General features: G+C 30.5%; 1 protein-coding gene across 1 annotated transcript; it reads left to right on the top strand.

Annotated features, from left to right (window-relative positions):
* Positions 1-15290: 15290 nt before the first annotated feature.
* Positions 15291-18446, top strand: LOC104721958 (hexokinase-1). Its single transcript, XM_087471308.1, has 7 exons — positions 15291-15995; positions 16496-16646; positions 16748-16930; positions 17017-17091; positions 17163-17417; positions 17500-17630; positions 17712-18446. Exons 1-7 carry the CDS (start codon positions 15724-15726, stop codon positions 18142-18144), a joined length of 1500 nt encoding a protein of 499 aa, XP_087327434.1. The 5' UTR covers positions 15291-15723; the 3' UTR covers positions 18145-18446.
* Positions 18447-18448: the final 2 nt, after the last annotated feature.

An 18448-nucleotide genomic window follows, 5' to 3' on the forward strand; every position in this document is an offset into this window, starting at 1 on the left:
TTGACTAAAGACCTTTCCAACCAATTTATTAAATGAAAATATATAACTTCCTCATAGACGAATTATATAGACATCTATAGATTTGTAGTAATGTTGACAATTGCAAAATGTTTATTCTTTATACATGCAGTTGGGGGTTGCTATTACATAAATTAAAATGATAATTTATGAAGAGTAAACAGTAATTAAAATATATGGAAAGGTTTTAAAAGCTGATATATTAATGAAATTTTTGACATAGCTGATATATTAATTATAACTATGATTCAGTATTTATTTTATGTGTTAACTTGTTAGAAAAATGAAGAATAGGAACTTAGAAAATCTAATATTAAACCCCATTCTTATGCCCTTCTTGATAAGAAATCAGCCTTAAGTTAATTCATTTTAAATTATAATAACAAGAATTCGATTTTTTTTTAAATGACAGTATGTTGTACGAGATAAGCTTCGTAAAATATTATGTGTAATGACAGTATATTATTGGTTTGTGATCTATACAATCATTCTGTGGGTTATAAAAGTTTCCCGTCGATAAGATTTGAAGCAAAGAGATAAAATAAGTAAGGCTCCTGTGAGCGTTCACGACATAGAGGGGGCCTCGCCCTAGTAAGCCTCTGATTTTTAAAAAATATTCCCCATTCTCACCTTCATATTGACACGTTCCAATAATTGTTTTTAAAACAATTCATTTCTGTTCACGTATAGTATTGCCTCTTAAATATATATATTGTGTTCCAATATAAATTTGTCCTCCAATAAATGTAAACCGTTTAAGACATATTAATATGTCACTTGTATTAAAGTTAGATTAACATATGATGCATTAACTAATTAACCCATATAAGTAGTCAAATTGCGGTGATGCAATAAAAAAAAAATCTAGGGTTAAGTCCGATTGAAAATAATTATGAAAAATCTCATTAAAAAAAATATATATACATTAATGAATGAGAAGTTTGGTTTCAACGATGGGCCTATACGTAATCCATCATTATTGGTCATGCATTATGGTATATACTTTTTGGTAGGGGACAATTTATATGAAAGAAGATAACATTCCACCAGTTTCTTGATCAAGAATTAATGTTGAAAGTCTGACCTATAGTACAAATGGTATAGTATATTGTTTCCCCATTTCTCATATTCATTATGATGCTGACAATCATCAAAATCAATTAATATTGCAGCAACAACAACAATAATAATGCCAAAATAAATAAAATAAGATTAGTTATAGTCATGCAGGATGTAATAATAAAAGAATTTGTTTCGTGGAATGGACTTGATTATTTAACTGTATGTTTGTTTGTATTTTACTCAGTTTAAAACATAGAATTGTTTCAATCTTTATCAAAACAGAAAATGTTTCGATCAAATCTTAGAAATGTATATATCTATAATATATGTATATAAAAGGTAGATATATTCAATGAAAAGTGAGGAAAGATATATATTTTCCTCAAAATATTTTGCATGGATATGAAAACGGTGACGTCGCGAGAGGATGGTCACAGAACAAACGCCAAAATAGACTTTCGATCGAGAAAGGGTTAAATTCACAGCTGGAATTTGGAAATTCTTCTACTCTCTTTAAATGAAATATACCAAAAGAAATATAATGAGAACGAAATACAGAAATTGACACGTAAAATATATATATTATATTAAAAAGTTACTTATTTGAAGGGAGGTCCCAAATAAGAACAGTGGCTGAGAAAATACACAAGTGAAACTATTTTGGCTTCCCTTTCAAGAACAGAAGGCTAAAAGGGGACATGTGCCCTCTCTCTCATGCAATTTTTATTTTACATTTATCCTTTCAAAAACTGTCTAGATTTTTCTTTCCAAATGATTTTTATATATATATATATATATCCAAAAAATTTATATATATGAGACTATATGAGTCATGAGATAAGATTGGCTGGCTTCTTAGACTATAGTGCTTAAATCTATGGACCGCCTCCTCAGAAATCAAACATTTCATATCTTGAACAGCAGTGTTTTCGGATTTCCGTCTACTGTTTATACTTTTTTTTCTTCGTTTTGATTTGTCGTTTTTATCTTATCTTCTACTAATATACGTTCATAAAAGATGATTTCTCTTGCTTGTTTGATTTTCCATAGACCAAAACTCCAAAGTAAACAAACCAAATATAAAAAACCAAATAATGTTTCTCCGGAGAGTGAAGACTCGAACGTATATAAGTTGAGCTATTGTGATGGTCCATTCATTACAGGAAAGAAAAAACTAGATATAAATTTTTACTCCTATAAAAGATAAAAATGTTTTCAATCTATGACTAGACCATCACCATTTTGTGTGTGGAAGATTGTCCTTATTCGTAAGTTCAATTAGGGGTGGGCGTTCGGCTATCTATTAGGATTCGGGCGGGTATTTCAGATTTTCAAGTTTTTGGATCTAGAGAAATATGATTCATTTGGATACATTTAGGTTTCTAATTTGGGTTTGGATAAACATCTATTGAATTTGGGTATTTTTGGGTTATATTTGAAACCTCAAAATATATTTCAAGTTTACATCGAGTTTAGATATTTTTCTCCGAACTAAAGTTTTTTAAAAAAAAACTTGAGATCTACGTTTTAACATATATCAACAGCTGTTCCGAACCAAAAGAATTTATGAATTAAGGTCCTATATTTTCATTGTCAAATATGGATATAGTTAGTACGTAGATGCAACCAAAAGTGAAAATAAACACAGAAATTAAAAAGAAAAGATATCGATCTTATACATTTTATATAGAAAGAATGTATGTATCATTTGGTGGAAATAATTCATTGATGAAAACTTCTCCGTTTGCATTTCTCTTGTCTGAAACTCCTGAAATAATACAGAGAAACATCTAGAGATATTTTGTTTTTCTACGACTGTCACATTTGTTAATTAATTAATCACACCCCTCTACAAAATAATTTTCTGTTAGATTTTATATTCTATTTGTATGAGCTTTTTAGCTGGTCATGCAGTAACTTAGAAAAATCTATGCATGCAGTAACTTAAAGTTTTTTACCGTACCAAATAGTCTTACGTCAAAAAGAAAAAAATATATATAGCTATTAAAACAAAGAAGAGAGGGGAGGGGGGGGGGAAAGATTTTTTAAAACTGGTGGTTTAGCGATAAATGGAGTATTTTTGCATAAATAAGGGTCAATTCTGACAACTGACGATTCGGAACTGACAAGTGACTAATTGTGTCAGCTCTCTCTCTGTCGGGACCACGCACACTCTCTCAACTCAGACTTAAAACACTTTTTCTACTCTGTGTTGTGTTGCTATTACGGAGGACGTCCTCTCTCCGTTTTAGTCCTGTACGGCGCCGTTTCGATTCTCTTTTAGGTCCCCACTTTTGGATACATCACATGTTCTTCGCTCTCCTCATAGCCGTAAGATCTTGTATTTTTGTACGAGATCCCACGGTTATGATTCTATTTATACGAACCACCACAATCTCTCTTCTTTCTCTTGCGGGTCCTCCACGGAGCATTCTTCATAAATGTCGATGTATTTGGGTTTATGTATCTTTCAATTCATGTATTCACATCATTACGCTACCTTTTTCTTCTTCTTCTTCTTCTTCTTCTTCTTATGATGTCATTTGTAATTATATATGTTGTGTTACTTTTACACCTGATTTTTTTTTTTTTTTCGAGTGCCATTTGGATATTTTCATTTGACTTTTAAAGCTACGTTTCTCCACTATGGAGTTCAACGTATGACTCTCTTTTCTTTTCTTTTTTTCCTTAAGTGTGCTATATTATTGCTGCGTATTTTTTGTGGTAACTGAAATTTCTAACATTTAATCATTTCGGTCTAGAAATATTACGAAAATAAGCGACGTATATATAAGACTTGTTTCGATAGCTTTTCAACGGCACTATGCCATACATATATTAGGTTGAAATGGATAGATTGTATCAATTGGTTTGAAAGAGACATGACAATGGGAAGAGTTTCATTATAGTCTAAATACAGAAAATACAGGTAAACATTATATTCTGTAACTCTGTTGAGAGATTACAAAGATGGCGATCACGGCCGGGATCTACGCAATCAATGATAATATATCATCCGTATAATATTTTTAGAATATTATCTTTTAAGTAACTGATTTTGTTGTTTTGACGTTACAATAAGCATTTGAATATCATTATTATTTTACCACGTGAGTCTATAAAATTTAGATCTTTAGAGTTTCAGTGTTAATTTTGCGCTGATCTATCTTTGTAGATGTCATGTTTTAACATAATCCATTCAATGATTTACCTTACGGTTACCAAAAGTACTAACATTACCATCTATCAAAATCACCTTTGCCTAATACCATATGGTTTGTTTGTTGCTGATTGATATATGTGAGATTCCCCATTGTTTTACCTTTTACAATCATATAAAGGGCACTTTATATAAATTATCAGCTCTTTTAAATACTTTTCAGGCAATGGTGATTTATAAAGAGCTTTACTTGATGACCAATAAATAGTACTAGGCAATGCAATAGATTAAAAGAAAGTGTCTCAGTGGTTGGCTTTTTCATTGATAGTAGAAAGGGAAAGGTACTAGTTGTAGAGACAAGTTGAAAACTCTACACACAACTACGAATCGAAGAGTTTGTATGACACAAGTGGGAAATTAACCAAGATTTTTATTTTATGCATCTACATATCATTTTAAAATCAATCCTAGCTTTGATCTACGGCCATTATATGGCATAACATTTTAGTGATAAATAAACATGTCATTAAATTTCTAAAAGACTAAATATTTTATATTCATCTACATATATTTTGGTTGTCAACACTCACATATATATATATATATATATATATATATATATATATATGTACACATTTATTATATCACAGATTTAAATTTGAAGTTTTCCTTTTTATATAAGTTTCTCATATTATTTCATTTGAGATATTTTAAGTTTTTTGCATATAATATGTTTAAATAAATACAAAAAACCTTTAGCCCAATAAATAAAAACTAAACAAACTAGTATTTGGTATAAATTCATGTACAATGATTTTCTTCTTTAACTAAATAAAAATTACATTTAAATATAATTTCAGAGTAATAAATATTAGTATATAACTATGAGGATTGTATATTTATATTTGTATATGTAAAGTATATGATATATATGTTTTAATTGTTTAGATAAGTTCGAAACCCGTGTAAGGCGCAAGACAAATATCAAATAATTGTATGAATGTATATAGACAAAAAGTAAACCAACAATTTTAACAAAAATCAAACTATTTAAAAATCAACATTGCAACAAAGATAATTTTAGAAATAAAAAAAAAAGATAAGAGTTGGAAGAAAAGGTAAGAAAAAACAAAACAAAAAACAGTAGAATCTCTGTTCAACAAAATTACAAAACTAATTTGACCTCAAAAATAATTATGCAGTGGTGACAACTTCACTGACGTAAAACCCTCGCTTTAATTTGCCTCACCATACCAATGTATATTTGTGGATATACACACATAGATACGATATTTTGATCCCTTTACAGGTTAAATTTTGCAACAAGCAGCTTTGTATAACAATAATGTATATGATTTGTGAATACACATATATGTAGATCGAATTAAATGATAAAGTAAGTATGTAGTGGATCCTTTTCGATCTCCACACTATGCATGTGCCCATTATTCCATTTTTAGACACTTATAGTCTTTCGTAGATAACTTAAAATATAACACATCTCAAAACCATATAGCTATCTTCTTCCCCACTTTACAAAACATTGTGCAGATGGAACATCACTGTTCACAAGATTTTTAAAATATGAATTTAAAGGCATATATAAATTAAGCTTATATGTGTATATATTTTATTTATTTATACATATATATGCACCATATTTGTATATAACGGATGGGCTTCGATTGGAATGATAAGCTTAATTAAGTTCAAATGTATTTTCTTTGTGCTTTTGGATCCTTTATATAACCCATGCTAACTCAAAATCTGCAACTACCATGTGAATACCAAAGTCATATAAAATGCACAAAATTATATATTGCATTGTGCTACAGAGATGCAACCAATGGATTATGTTAACTTCCTATTTGTTTTTCAAAGTTACAACTACTTTTTCTTTTAATATCAGCTTTTATTTTAGATTTATCGGATTTCGCTAAAGCGTCCACAATAGATAAATGACAGAAGCCGAAGCCCTAATATCACTCTGAATTAATAGGATAAAATGTCTATGAGTAAAATAATAATTGTGGTTGATTTCTGTATAGAGTGATACTAGCTAACAAAATGTCTCGAAATCATATGTTACTATACAGAACCTTTCCGTTTTCGATACAAATTATATAGTTTACGAGCTCTATAGCTTGATAAATCCAACCAATACCTGCACGAGAGGGTAATACACTGAATTGATTATAGCTAGTATTGTATTGGGCAATTATTTGCAAATGAATTTAATAAGTAGTTCGGTCGGCGATGCGATGCACATAAAAATTACTAAAAAGATATTGGAAAAATGACTCGGCTTAACACCATTCGGTCTCAACCATTCGAGCAAAACTTTTCCAAATCTGGAAAAGAAAGACAGATTTGAAAAAGGTAGAAATTATTTTATATTAAAATAACAAAGAAATATATAATATATGGTTTAACGAAGAAATAATCATAGGCGAACGTAAAATATTCGAAGTTAATGACGAATTAATTATGATTTAATAGTATACTATAGTATTTTTCAGTTGAAACTTGACAGATCAGTTAAAGAACTGCACTTTTTAAAAGTACCAGCGTTTAACAACATGTGTTTGGTTGGTCGCAATAGTTGCTTTTTCTATATGTACAATTACACATATACACGCAGAGCCGCTAGACGTGTGTATTTAAAATTAAGAATACATTGTATATACGATCAATAGATACATAAAGCAGCCTCATATATATAAAAAGATATATTATTAATTAGCTGTATAAACATGACTATAATATAAATTAGATATGATCGCTGATTCATATGAACAACTAAAGTGATAAACTAATGTGTAACTATTGTCTATTAAGTTAACCTATACGAAAGCTCAAAATCATTTTGTGTATGTAGTATAACTGTATAAGTGGTTTCATCCAATGAATGAAGCAACTGGGTTTTGGAAAATACTCAAAAAAATATTGACTTTTTTGTTTGGTATATAGTACTGATTCTTTGTTTTTGTTTATTAAGGGTTTAAAAAAAATTGAAATAAAGGCTGTTTTAATTACAAAAAGGTCGTCTTGTTAGGCGGTATCTCATCGTCAAAAATTAACATTATCGACATCACACGAATTTGTATACTGCTAGTTACGTTGTTTTAAAAAAACATTGAAGCTTATATTTATCGGATGCAGACATCTTGACTAATGAATTTGATTTAATATGTTATACGTTTTTCTATCAACAGTTATGTTATAAATTTATATGGAAAAATGAGATTAAAAAACATGAACAAACTATTTATTGCCAAATAGAATGGAGACAGAATGTTGACAAAAGAAAAAAAAATGGAGTTAGAAAAATATAAAACATAATACATGCTGAGCTAACTAAACAAAAATCGATCCGGCCCGTCCCAAAATTGAGTCGATCAGTTGAGTTGACCAAACCAAATGCTCTAGCTACAATGTGATTCTATCGAAATTAATGGTTAGGAAGAGCCATAATCTCATTGAAACATGTTATCACATTAACCAATCTATTCATATGTAAATTTTTACACAGCAAATTCGAATTTTGATGAATCACACACATGCATCACATAAACACACAAAAAATTAGTCTGTATTTCTGTTTCTAAAAATAAAGCATAGTCATGAATTATTATAACATAATGACATGGAAAAAGTGATTGACAAAATTGGAAGGAAAAAGAAAACAAAGTTGGAAAGGAAGAGGAACAAATCGAGTCATGAAGCACGTGATGCATGGGGGTTACGTAAAAGTAAAAAGTGAAAAAGAAGAATATATCAAGAAATATGTTAATACATGTAAGTAGCCAGCTACTTCCTATTGTACACACAGCTCATCGTCCACACGAATCCAATCCAAGCCAAGCAATAAAACATCATTTTGTTCATATGAGGAATAGGTACTCTCTTTTTTTTCTTTTCTTTTTAAACTAAGTTTGTATTTTGTACGCGCTTTTTTTTTTAATAGTAATTAACAAAACCTTATTACTCGGGGTTGTGTATTTTACGCACGTTGGAAGCATTTATATTGGTAATCAAAATCTTAATTATTCAAAAAAATATTGCACAATAGTTTTGACCTACGCTAGTAACGTTCTGAATTATCTAAAGAAGTGTTATACAAAAAAAAAAAAAAAACGGTTTTAATCTTGTTTATTTTCCGATCTAGATTTGATCATCAAGTTGAATCATATATACGCACACAAGGGCGGATCCACGTTGTACTAAAGAGGGGCAGTTGCCACCGTCAATTTTTCTGAGATTAATGTTATTTTATAACAGTTTTGAATTATGCCCCTGATAAATATATGTTAAATGCCTCTAGTACTCTGTTTGTTTTATAACGTTTTTTTTTACTTATTATTCTTCTAATTCATACAAACACAAGTGAAAAGCTCAATTTATTTTATTTAATTTCTCATTACAAGCCCATATTTTTTAATAATACTGGGTTACGTACAAGTTATTAACCAAATTTTTAGAAAGTTAGTTTAAAAAGAAAACAAAAGTAGAGTTTTCTCATTAAACTATATTTCAATTCCTAAATTTTTTTTTTAGCTTTTTTCTCTTTTAATTCTAGTCAAATTTTGGATAATCTTTTTTTCTAGATCGGCCACTGTATGCACACATGCATACACTGACACAAATGTATATATAAATATATATAAGGAAAACATACATATACACTTTTCTGTTTATGCCACCATATATAGACTTTTTGATAAGGAAAAAGTACATATCATATGATACCATAAATAGAAGCATTTTAAGGCAAAGACTGAGATAAAAAAAATAAAAATGGAACGCACACGCTCGGCATCTTCCACACGTATGTCCCACGCTCCTCTGTTTCTTAGTGTCACACTAATCAGGCTTTAAAAGTTCTTAAATACGAATTAATTAAATGGTGCATGAGGATCGCACATGGGTCTAATACGATATTAGCTGTGCTGTTTTGTTTATTTAGCTGTGCTGTTTTAATTAAGCTACTTACCGTTGACTAAGTGACACGTGAGGCTACATATACACACGTGTCCTAGTTTTGACGGCTCTAGAAAGTTTCGGTTTTGGTAGATAGATTGTATAACTCCTTTCCTTTTTTTTCTTTTCGATATCGGTTTTGATTAATCTTTTTGCCTTTAATCAGAAAATTATTTTGCAAGTATATATCTTATTAACATATTCCGATTTAAATAATGCATTAAGTTTAACCAGTCACAAAATGATATAAAAATAATACAAAATTACATTTTTTTTATACGGTATAAAAAGGTTTGAAAGATGTTTGCTATAACACACAAAAAAAAAAAAAATGTTTGCTATGAAAAAAATATATAATTTGAATTTGTTGACGCTACAGAAATTATTTATGTAGTATCTAAAAATATCAAATATGTATTCCAAGTATAAACAGAACCCAACATGACACAAACAACGAACAAAGATGTGAAAACAAGAGCCAAAAGGTGCGTCTTTACGGCATTTCTTATATTTTCAAAGATGAATCAGCAATGAGTTTAAAGCCATAAAGTTTGACTCGTTAATGCAATCATATGAATAAACAACCCAATTTATCAATTGAGGAGCGATGAATCAGTTTCAAAATGTTTGGTCCTACCTGGCAATAGATTTCGTTTCATTTTTAAAACAATTTAAAGCTTATAATTTTCCTCTTTATTTTCCTTTCGACAGTGCTTTAGTGGGAATCGTACGTGGTGCCTCTTCGGTTTGCAGATGAGCAAACATGTAAAAGACTATATGGCCCTATGGGAATGCAATGCTCTCAGACGCGAATTTGAATATATTATGGAACGCTAGTCTGATCAGATGTACGTTATTGAAACCCATTAACAGAATAAAAGAAGAAATTGTGATTGTTTTCTATTCGCGTTATATACACAAATTTTAAAAGTCTTGCATTAACTTTGAATTTTTAAGGATTAACATCATATAAACACACAATCACACAGGTTCTTTGTACCCGTTTTTCAGGTTTAACTTACGGTTCATATAAATCATAACGTATAAGATATTTGTTTGGTAGAACTTTTGTTATGCTACGTGTGTCATGTTTTATGCATTTTTAATCAATCACGTATCATTATAATTTACATGTATTATATAGCCTAGTAGTTTGGCAACTAAAATGTCGTCTAAATGGCTTGTTTATGGATGAGTTTTACAAGCAACGTAAAAATAAAGTCCGGAAAGTCAAAATATATGTTGTTTTCTTCTTACACAGAGACGATTAAAAATATGCTTTTAATAAATTCGGTGAAAGAAAATGTTGTGTATACGTTTGTAATCATGTGCCTTTTAAATCAACGAAAGCCTCTTCGATAGTCTCCGGTCATATTATGTGTGCGAAATATGTCATATGATATAATCGTTGTGATGAAAACTAAACAGTGTCTCGTAACATGTTTACCAGCAAAAACAAAAAAACTAAACTAAACAGTGTCATAATCTAAGTAGACAGTCATTTGAATTTATAAAGATCGTAAATTTCGTCAACGATAGAAATAATATATTGCTATGTGGATTGGCAAACCATAGTGGTAGTAGTAGTAGTACTATAATGTATTTTCTAATAATATTAAAGATAGTAAAGCTTACCAATTTGAACCCAAAAAAAAAAACTTATGTAGTTAACTAAATCAGACATTGATACGAAGATTCGATTATTGTTAATGATGAAAACGAGATTTGGATAAGATTTGGAGGGGTCGATATAATTTAGTCTTCTCTAATTGTTGTTCGAAGAAATTAAAGTTCGACCTTTTAATATATATATATATATATATATATATATATATGATTATGATTAACCACTTTAGTATTAGTTTTTGCAATCACCTGAAATCAATGAGATAAAAAAATTATAACTTTTCACATCGAACCTTTATGTAAGGAACATACATCTGCAATTTAAATCGCATTCCGGTTTTGGAAATTTGGTTCTGGTTCCATCCGGCATTTTACAGTTTTAAAAATATACAATTTAGAAATACTAGAACACAACTGTAATTTCATCTAGCTTAGTCTATTTGTATTTGTTCAGTTTTAGTTTATAACAAAAAACAAGATACATCTATCTCTTATATGTTATGTTAGGTCAAGTTCCCTAATTAATCATTTCAAGATGATAGTTCTTTAACCCATTAATCTCTACAAAACCCCACTTTGAAATTAAACTTCATTAACCTCCAACTCAAAGCCAAGTGATAAACATACTCCATGTTCTACATATTTATAAGAAGTTTCATCTTCCCTATGTTGCAAAACTTGTAACACTGACAAAACTTAATTATCATCAACGAACTTTCAAATATCCAAAATTTGGGTTAAAAAACGCTTAAAATTTGAGTGTTGTACATTTAAATTCGTCTTTTTGCTTTTATTCAATTCACTTTGTTTGTTTTTTTTTTGGATTGGTGTCTGTCTCAACGGTAAAACATACTACAACTACGTTCTATAGTATACATCAATCATCATGGTTTAGTTATCTGTCAATTTTTTTACTGTTTAATCAATGACATGCGTTACTATTTTTAAGTTGTCGTAAAATATCGAACATAAGGTAATATAATCAATGACACGCGTTACTATTTTCGTTTGCCCACCTAGATTTTGGTCAATAATAGCAAACGTGTGGTGTGGGGGGTGCGGGGTAATATATACTTTTTCTCTCATGTAATAATACATGCTTTTTAATTGTATATAATTAATAGTAATATTATATGATATCTAGAGTATCTAAATTTAGTTAGTGATCTTACTTAATCAAATCAAACAACATTGGTCAACTGGATTGGGACCACTGGTGAGTTGAAATTAATTCTCAGCTATCTTTCTTAAGTATAATTGAGAGTTGACTTAAGAGAAAATAAGAATGTTATCTGATGTACTACGGAATTAGTGCAAAAATAATATAATAGCACAATTCAGAGTGTATAAGATTTTCTTAAATGAGATAATGGAGAATCTAATGATGCTTACATCGCTACTTCCCACACGGACATATTTCAGTACAATATGATGGTTTATTACTCTATTGTCAACAAGAAAGAAAAAAATAAAAATAAAAATTCCGTTTGAAGCAGAATTATTGAAACGATGTAAACCTAAAAAATGGAATGGTCTGCGTTATCGTGGGCTATGCAATCGAGATAGGATACAAAACTGTGGAATTTGAAGGCAACAACTCCAACATTAACCGTATCATCAACAATTTTATGAGGTTATTCATAATTTGGCTTAGCATGTCCTCTCCTTGGTGAATCAAATTCTCGTGCGGATATGTACCAAGAGTTTCTGTTTCATAGCTTCCTTCCCAAGATTTTAACTGTTCTTGTAAATTAAAATATCGACATATCAAATCAATAAAGAATGGGAAAACGAAAAAATAGTGCAAATCCTATATTAACAATTTTGGCGGCCTTTTTCATAGCATATTTGGTTGTAGATTTGCTCTACTAAAAATGGGCCTGGCATAAATTAATTTTAGAAGTTTGATTAGTTTTTAATTTTTTATTCAACTCAATGGACCAGCTTCGGAAACTTTAAATCAGGCCTTAAGTGTTACAATAGGGTAATGTCAATGGACCCAAAAAAGTCGTGGAATCCAGTATGCAGGTGTTTTCTTCTTCTCCTTTTTTTTTTTTTTTTTTTTTTTTTTTTTTTTTTTTTTTGATATAGCCACATTTAAATTTTCATAAATTGTAGACCATGTATTCAGTTCTTCCTTTTTTTATTTTGACAGTATTAAGTTCATCGTTATGTTTTGTTCTAAAGTAAAATTTTCCGTCTTTGTTTTGTTATTGTTCGAATTAAATTTTTGTTTAATTATCTCCTACGTTTTAGAAAATTAATAATTTCTATTATTATGGGCATGAGCATAATATCTGTATATAAGAGAGCATATAAAATCACGGTAAAAAAATAAAAATAAATAGCATATAAAACTTCTAAATGACCTTATATGCAGCATATGCTCAATAGCTCAATGCTTTTTAATAAAGCTTTTAAAGTTGTAAAAATACAATTTTAATCTTACTAATTTAATTACATATATAATAATGTCTAATTTTGTAATTTTATGTAATTATCATCATACATAATTTAAGAAAACGAGCATCAGAAAAAAAAAGAAATTAGTAAACATTTTCTCTTTTTGTAAAACATTTTTAGGTATAATAAACTTTTACATGGGTATAAATGTGTTACAATGTTTTATATCTAATATATACATAAACATATTTTTGTTCATACATTTGCTAATATTCTTTCTTATTCTTCTTTCCTTTACTTTTACAAACTTTAAATTATTTTTTTCTTTAGTATTTAATGCTTTGACCTTTTATCACATTTTTTTTATTTTTTTAATTATTTTTTGGTCAAAGACCTTTTATCACATTTAATACTTCTTTTTACAAGACTATGAATCTTGTATACTGTATTAATTAAAAAATTCATTATAAACAAAAACATTAAATCATATGATATAAGAAATTAGCCAAATTGAAGTTAAAGCTCATAATCTAAAACTCTAGTATCATTCTCTTCAACAAGATACAACAATACCAAGATTGCACATAAAACTTGTAATTAGTTTTCAGTTTTTATTAGATGTATGAATCAAAATTTGGTTGCATTGACTTGACTTGTAAGTGTATTGACTGGAGCAATTTATTTTTGTTTTGTTGGAGTATCCCATCCCGTCCAATACATCCCATTGGTATATATTCCTTGTTCTGTTGCAAACCACATATACACATTAGGGAATATTTCACCGCCAGGTGTATATAAAACTCGAAAAAACACATGATGTTTATAGTTTGGTCCCTGAAACAAAAAAAAAAACAAAAATTGTTTAATTTTATTGTACAGTCAATAATGTATTGGTGAATAATTGAATTAATCTTAATCAACCAAAATTTTCAAACAATTGAGGAGATTCTATATAAAATAAAATGCATTAAAAGCAAACCAACAAAAAATTGTCTAAAAATTCAGCCAACCTTTTAAGATCAAGAAAAGTTCTAATATTACATATGAAAAAAAATTATTTTTTAAATGATCTAAAAAAAAAAATCAAAAGCAGGGATTTATTCTATAAAATCTTCAAATGTTTCAATAATACCAAAAAAAAACATCCCTAATTAAAAATATGTAAAGAAATATATATAAAATTTAAAATTTAGTTTTACCTGCCATAAGTTACACTGATACAAAATAAGTGGTTTAAGTTTAACTGTAAATTGAAACTTCTCGCCTATGTTAAGATAGGTTGTTTGAGAAGGAACATTTCTACCCTCGCACTGCACTTTCAGTTTCTTGTGAAACTCAAGATTATTTGTAATTTGGATATCAAATGTTCTCCCGTAATTAGGAGGAAATATCAATGAATTTATAGAATCAAAGGAAAAGAAGACAAAAAGAAAAAAACCCAAATATTTTTCCATTCTTAAATCTTTGTAATAAACTTTTCTTACATGATTAAGGATATATATACACGTACACATGAGCATGGTAACACATATTTTAAGTAGTATATCTAAAGATATGGTAATTAGTAATTACTAATTTTGCCAAAATTTGAGCAAAATCAAAAGTGTTCATATGGTAACATTGAACTGATTTAAATAGTAAAATAAGTAACTTATCCAAAATAAGAATATGTGTGCTCTGTTTTTTTTTTACATATAAAATTCTGAAATCGAAGTGTAAGATAATTGATTTTCAAGAAACTAAAAAGGAATGTCATATATTTAAAATATCCGTTAGTTAATTGCTTTCCGTAAGATACTTGATTTCTATTTCTATATCTCAAATTCATATTAAATCCTTTGGGATTTTTTGATAGGAACGAATATTTAATTTATTTCTATATGTATGTTGATATTGCAATCTGTCTTAATCTTTACAAGGATTGGATAATAATTCAATATATGGATAATAATTCAATATATGGATAATAAATCATCTGTAAATCTTTTATCTAACTTTAAAAATGTTTTTATATATCTTGTGGTTTGATTAGGTTTTGAGAATGATTGGTTCTACCAGAAACTTAGGTAGAGAAAAAGATTTAAAAAAAAACAAATTAGACAAAAGGTATAATTTCGTAATTCTAAAAATATAATATCCTATCTATTACATAAGTATATATTTTTTTTCCATAGTTTACGGACAAAGGAGAGAGCCCCGCTTACGTGGTTTTTAACACTGTTCTGTTTTTTTTTTTTTTTTCTTTTTTTTTCTTTTTTTTGTTGACGAACCAGCAAGCTCGAGTAGATCGGTATTAGATCCATCTTAGGTTTCGGAACTTTTGATTATTTCTTCTTCTCTCTGTTTCTTTTTAATTACCCATTTTTTTTTGTAATCGTTACTTGCGATCGGAACATTGTTAAAAATCCGATTTTTATCTTTTTTTTTAATAATTAGATTCGTTTTGTTTGATTCCAAAATCGGAAAAAAAAGAAATGGGTAAAGTAGCTGTTGGAGCGACGGTTGTGTGCACGGCGGCGGTTTGTGCGGTGGCTGTTTTGGTTGTTCGAAGACGGATGCAGAGCTCTGGTAAGTGGGGACGTGTTTCGGCGATCCTCAAGGCGTTTGAGGAAGACTGTGCAACTCCGATCTCGAAGCTTAGACAAGTCGCTGATGCTATGGCCGTTGAGATGCACGCTGGTCTTGCTTCTGACGGTGGTAGCAAACTCAAGATGCTTATCAGCTACGTTGATAATCTTCCTTCTGGGTAATTTTCAAATCTTTTCCCTTTTATCATTTGCAATGATGCTATGAAATGAGATTTGAGATTCCAATTGTACTGTGTCGTGTTTGGATCGTTTGTGGTCAGAATTGATTGATTAGATTAGAATTGGTTTGATCTACAGTTTCAGTATCAGAGAGAATCTTTTTTGGAATCTGAGATCATGTCATGTCCCACTGGGATTATTATTATTACACGAAGCTTGATGTTGTTGATTTGTCTTAGCTCTGTTTTTGTTTTTTTTTCTCTCGTTAACGTTACCTTCCATAGGCAACAAGACGCCAGTTATGTAGATAAGATTGTGATTCTGAAAGAATTCAGTAACTTATGTGTATTAATGAGATTGATTGGTGTCACATTTCTAGAAGGCATTGTGTTCAACTTTTGTCGAACGTATGTTAATCTTGTTAGCTCGATCCTCGTCCAGTTTCATGTTGTAGGTTAAGAGATATTGTCTTAGCTTTTTTAACCTTTTGATATAATAGGGATGAGAAGGGTCTCTTTTATGCATTGGATCTAGGAGGAACAAACTTCCGTGTTATGCGTGTGCTTCTTGGCGGGAAACAAGACCGTGTTGCTAAACAAGAGTTCGAAGAAGTTTCGATACCTCCCCATTTGATGACTGGTGGTTCAGATGTCAGTTTCTTGTTTTTAAGTCTGTTGTCATGTTATTAATTGGATGATCCATATATATATATGTAACAAGGGGTTTTGTGTATCTTTTATGAATCGTTCAGGAGTTGTTCAATTTTATCGCTGAGGCTCTTGCAAAGTTTGTCGCCACAGAAAGCGAAGACTTTCATCTTCCAGAAGGTAGACAGAGGGAGTTAGGTTTCACTTTCTCGTTTCCTGTTAGGCAGACATCTTTGTCCTCTGGTTCTCTCATCAAATGGACAAAAGGCTTTTCCATTGACGAAGCAGTTAAGTTCGATCCCCTTCCGACTAGTATTCTTATTATGATCACTTTTGCCTTTTACCCTGATCTTGGTTTGATCGTTGCAAATAGGTTGGAGAAGATGTTGTTGGAGCACTTAAGAAGGCCATGGAAAGAGTTGGTCTTGACATGAGAGTCGCAGCACTTGTGAGTTATCTATTATTGCCTTATATGCTCAATAGTGAATCACTTGTTGATTTGTTTTACTGCTTTTACAGGTCAATGATACTGTTGGAACACTAGCTGGTGGTAGATACTACAACCCGGATGTTGCCGCTGCTGTTATTTTAGGTACTGGGACAAACGCAGCCTATGTTGAGCGTGCAACTGCTATCCCCAAATGGCATGGTCCGCTTCCAAAATCAGGGGAAATGGTTATTAATATGGAGTGGGGTAACTTCAGGTCCTCACATCTCCCATTAACAGAATTTGATCACACCCTGGATTTTGAGAGTCTGAATCCAGGTGAACAGGTACGAGTTTTTAAACTCTAGTTTGTTGTTACAGAGATCTGTCACAAGAAATGAGATTCTATGTGGATTTGTCATTTGGCAGATTCTTGAGAAAATCATTTCGGGTATGTACTTGGGAGAGATTTTGCGAAGAGTTCTTCTAAAGATGGCTGAAGAAGCTGCTTTCTTTGGCGATACCGTCCCATCTAAGCTGAGGATACCATTCATCATTAGGTACAGTTTCAGCTTTTGCGGAGTGGTTTGTGTATTTCATCTTTTGCGGAATGAGTTTGTCTAAAGTTGAATCATTTGCAGGACCCCTCACATGTCAGCTATGCACAATGACACTTCTCCAGATTTGAAGATTGTTGGTAGCAAGATTAAGGATATACTGGAGGTCCCTACAACTTCTCTGAAAATGAGAAAAGTTGTGATCAGTCTCTGCGACATTATAGCTACTCGAGGCGCACGTCTCTCTGCTGCTGGAATCTATGGTATTCTGAAAAAGCTGGGAAGAGATACTACTAGCAAAGACAAAGAAGAGGAGATGCAGAAATCAGTTATAGCCATGGACGGTGGTTTGTTTGAGCATTACAAACAGTTTAGTGAGTGTATGGAGAGCTCACTAAAAGAGTTACTAGGAGATGAAGCTTCAGGAACTATTGAGGTCATTCACTCCAATGATGGATCAGGTATTGGAGCTGCTCTTCTTGCAGCTTCTCACTCTCTCTACCTTGAAGAATCTTGAAACCTTTCCCAAAGAGCGCCATTTTTCCCGGTAATTTAACAAAGCTTTTCGCAATTAGACACAAAGCCTAAGCTAGGGTCTGAGGCGTCATAAGAAGCATTTTATGTTTCCTCTTCCCCCAAGACTCTCTTGCTTGTAGCAAATAAGTTTACTTGGGAGAAATTATTTGTTTCCATGTTCTTGAAAAATAAAGGACCAGTTCTTCAGATTCTGGGATTTTATAACCAGATATGTTGTAAAAACCATAAAATTCAAAGCTCACAACACATGAGTTCTGAGTATATAGAGATTTCATTTTCTCACA

This window comes from Camelina sativa, chromosome 11, assembly GCF_030686135.1.
Source record: "Camelina sativa cultivar CO46 ecotype springtype chromosome 11, ASM3068613v1".
NCBI classification, from domain to species: Eukaryota; Viridiplantae; Streptophyta; class Magnoliopsida; order Brassicales; family Brassicaceae; genus Camelina; species Camelina sativa.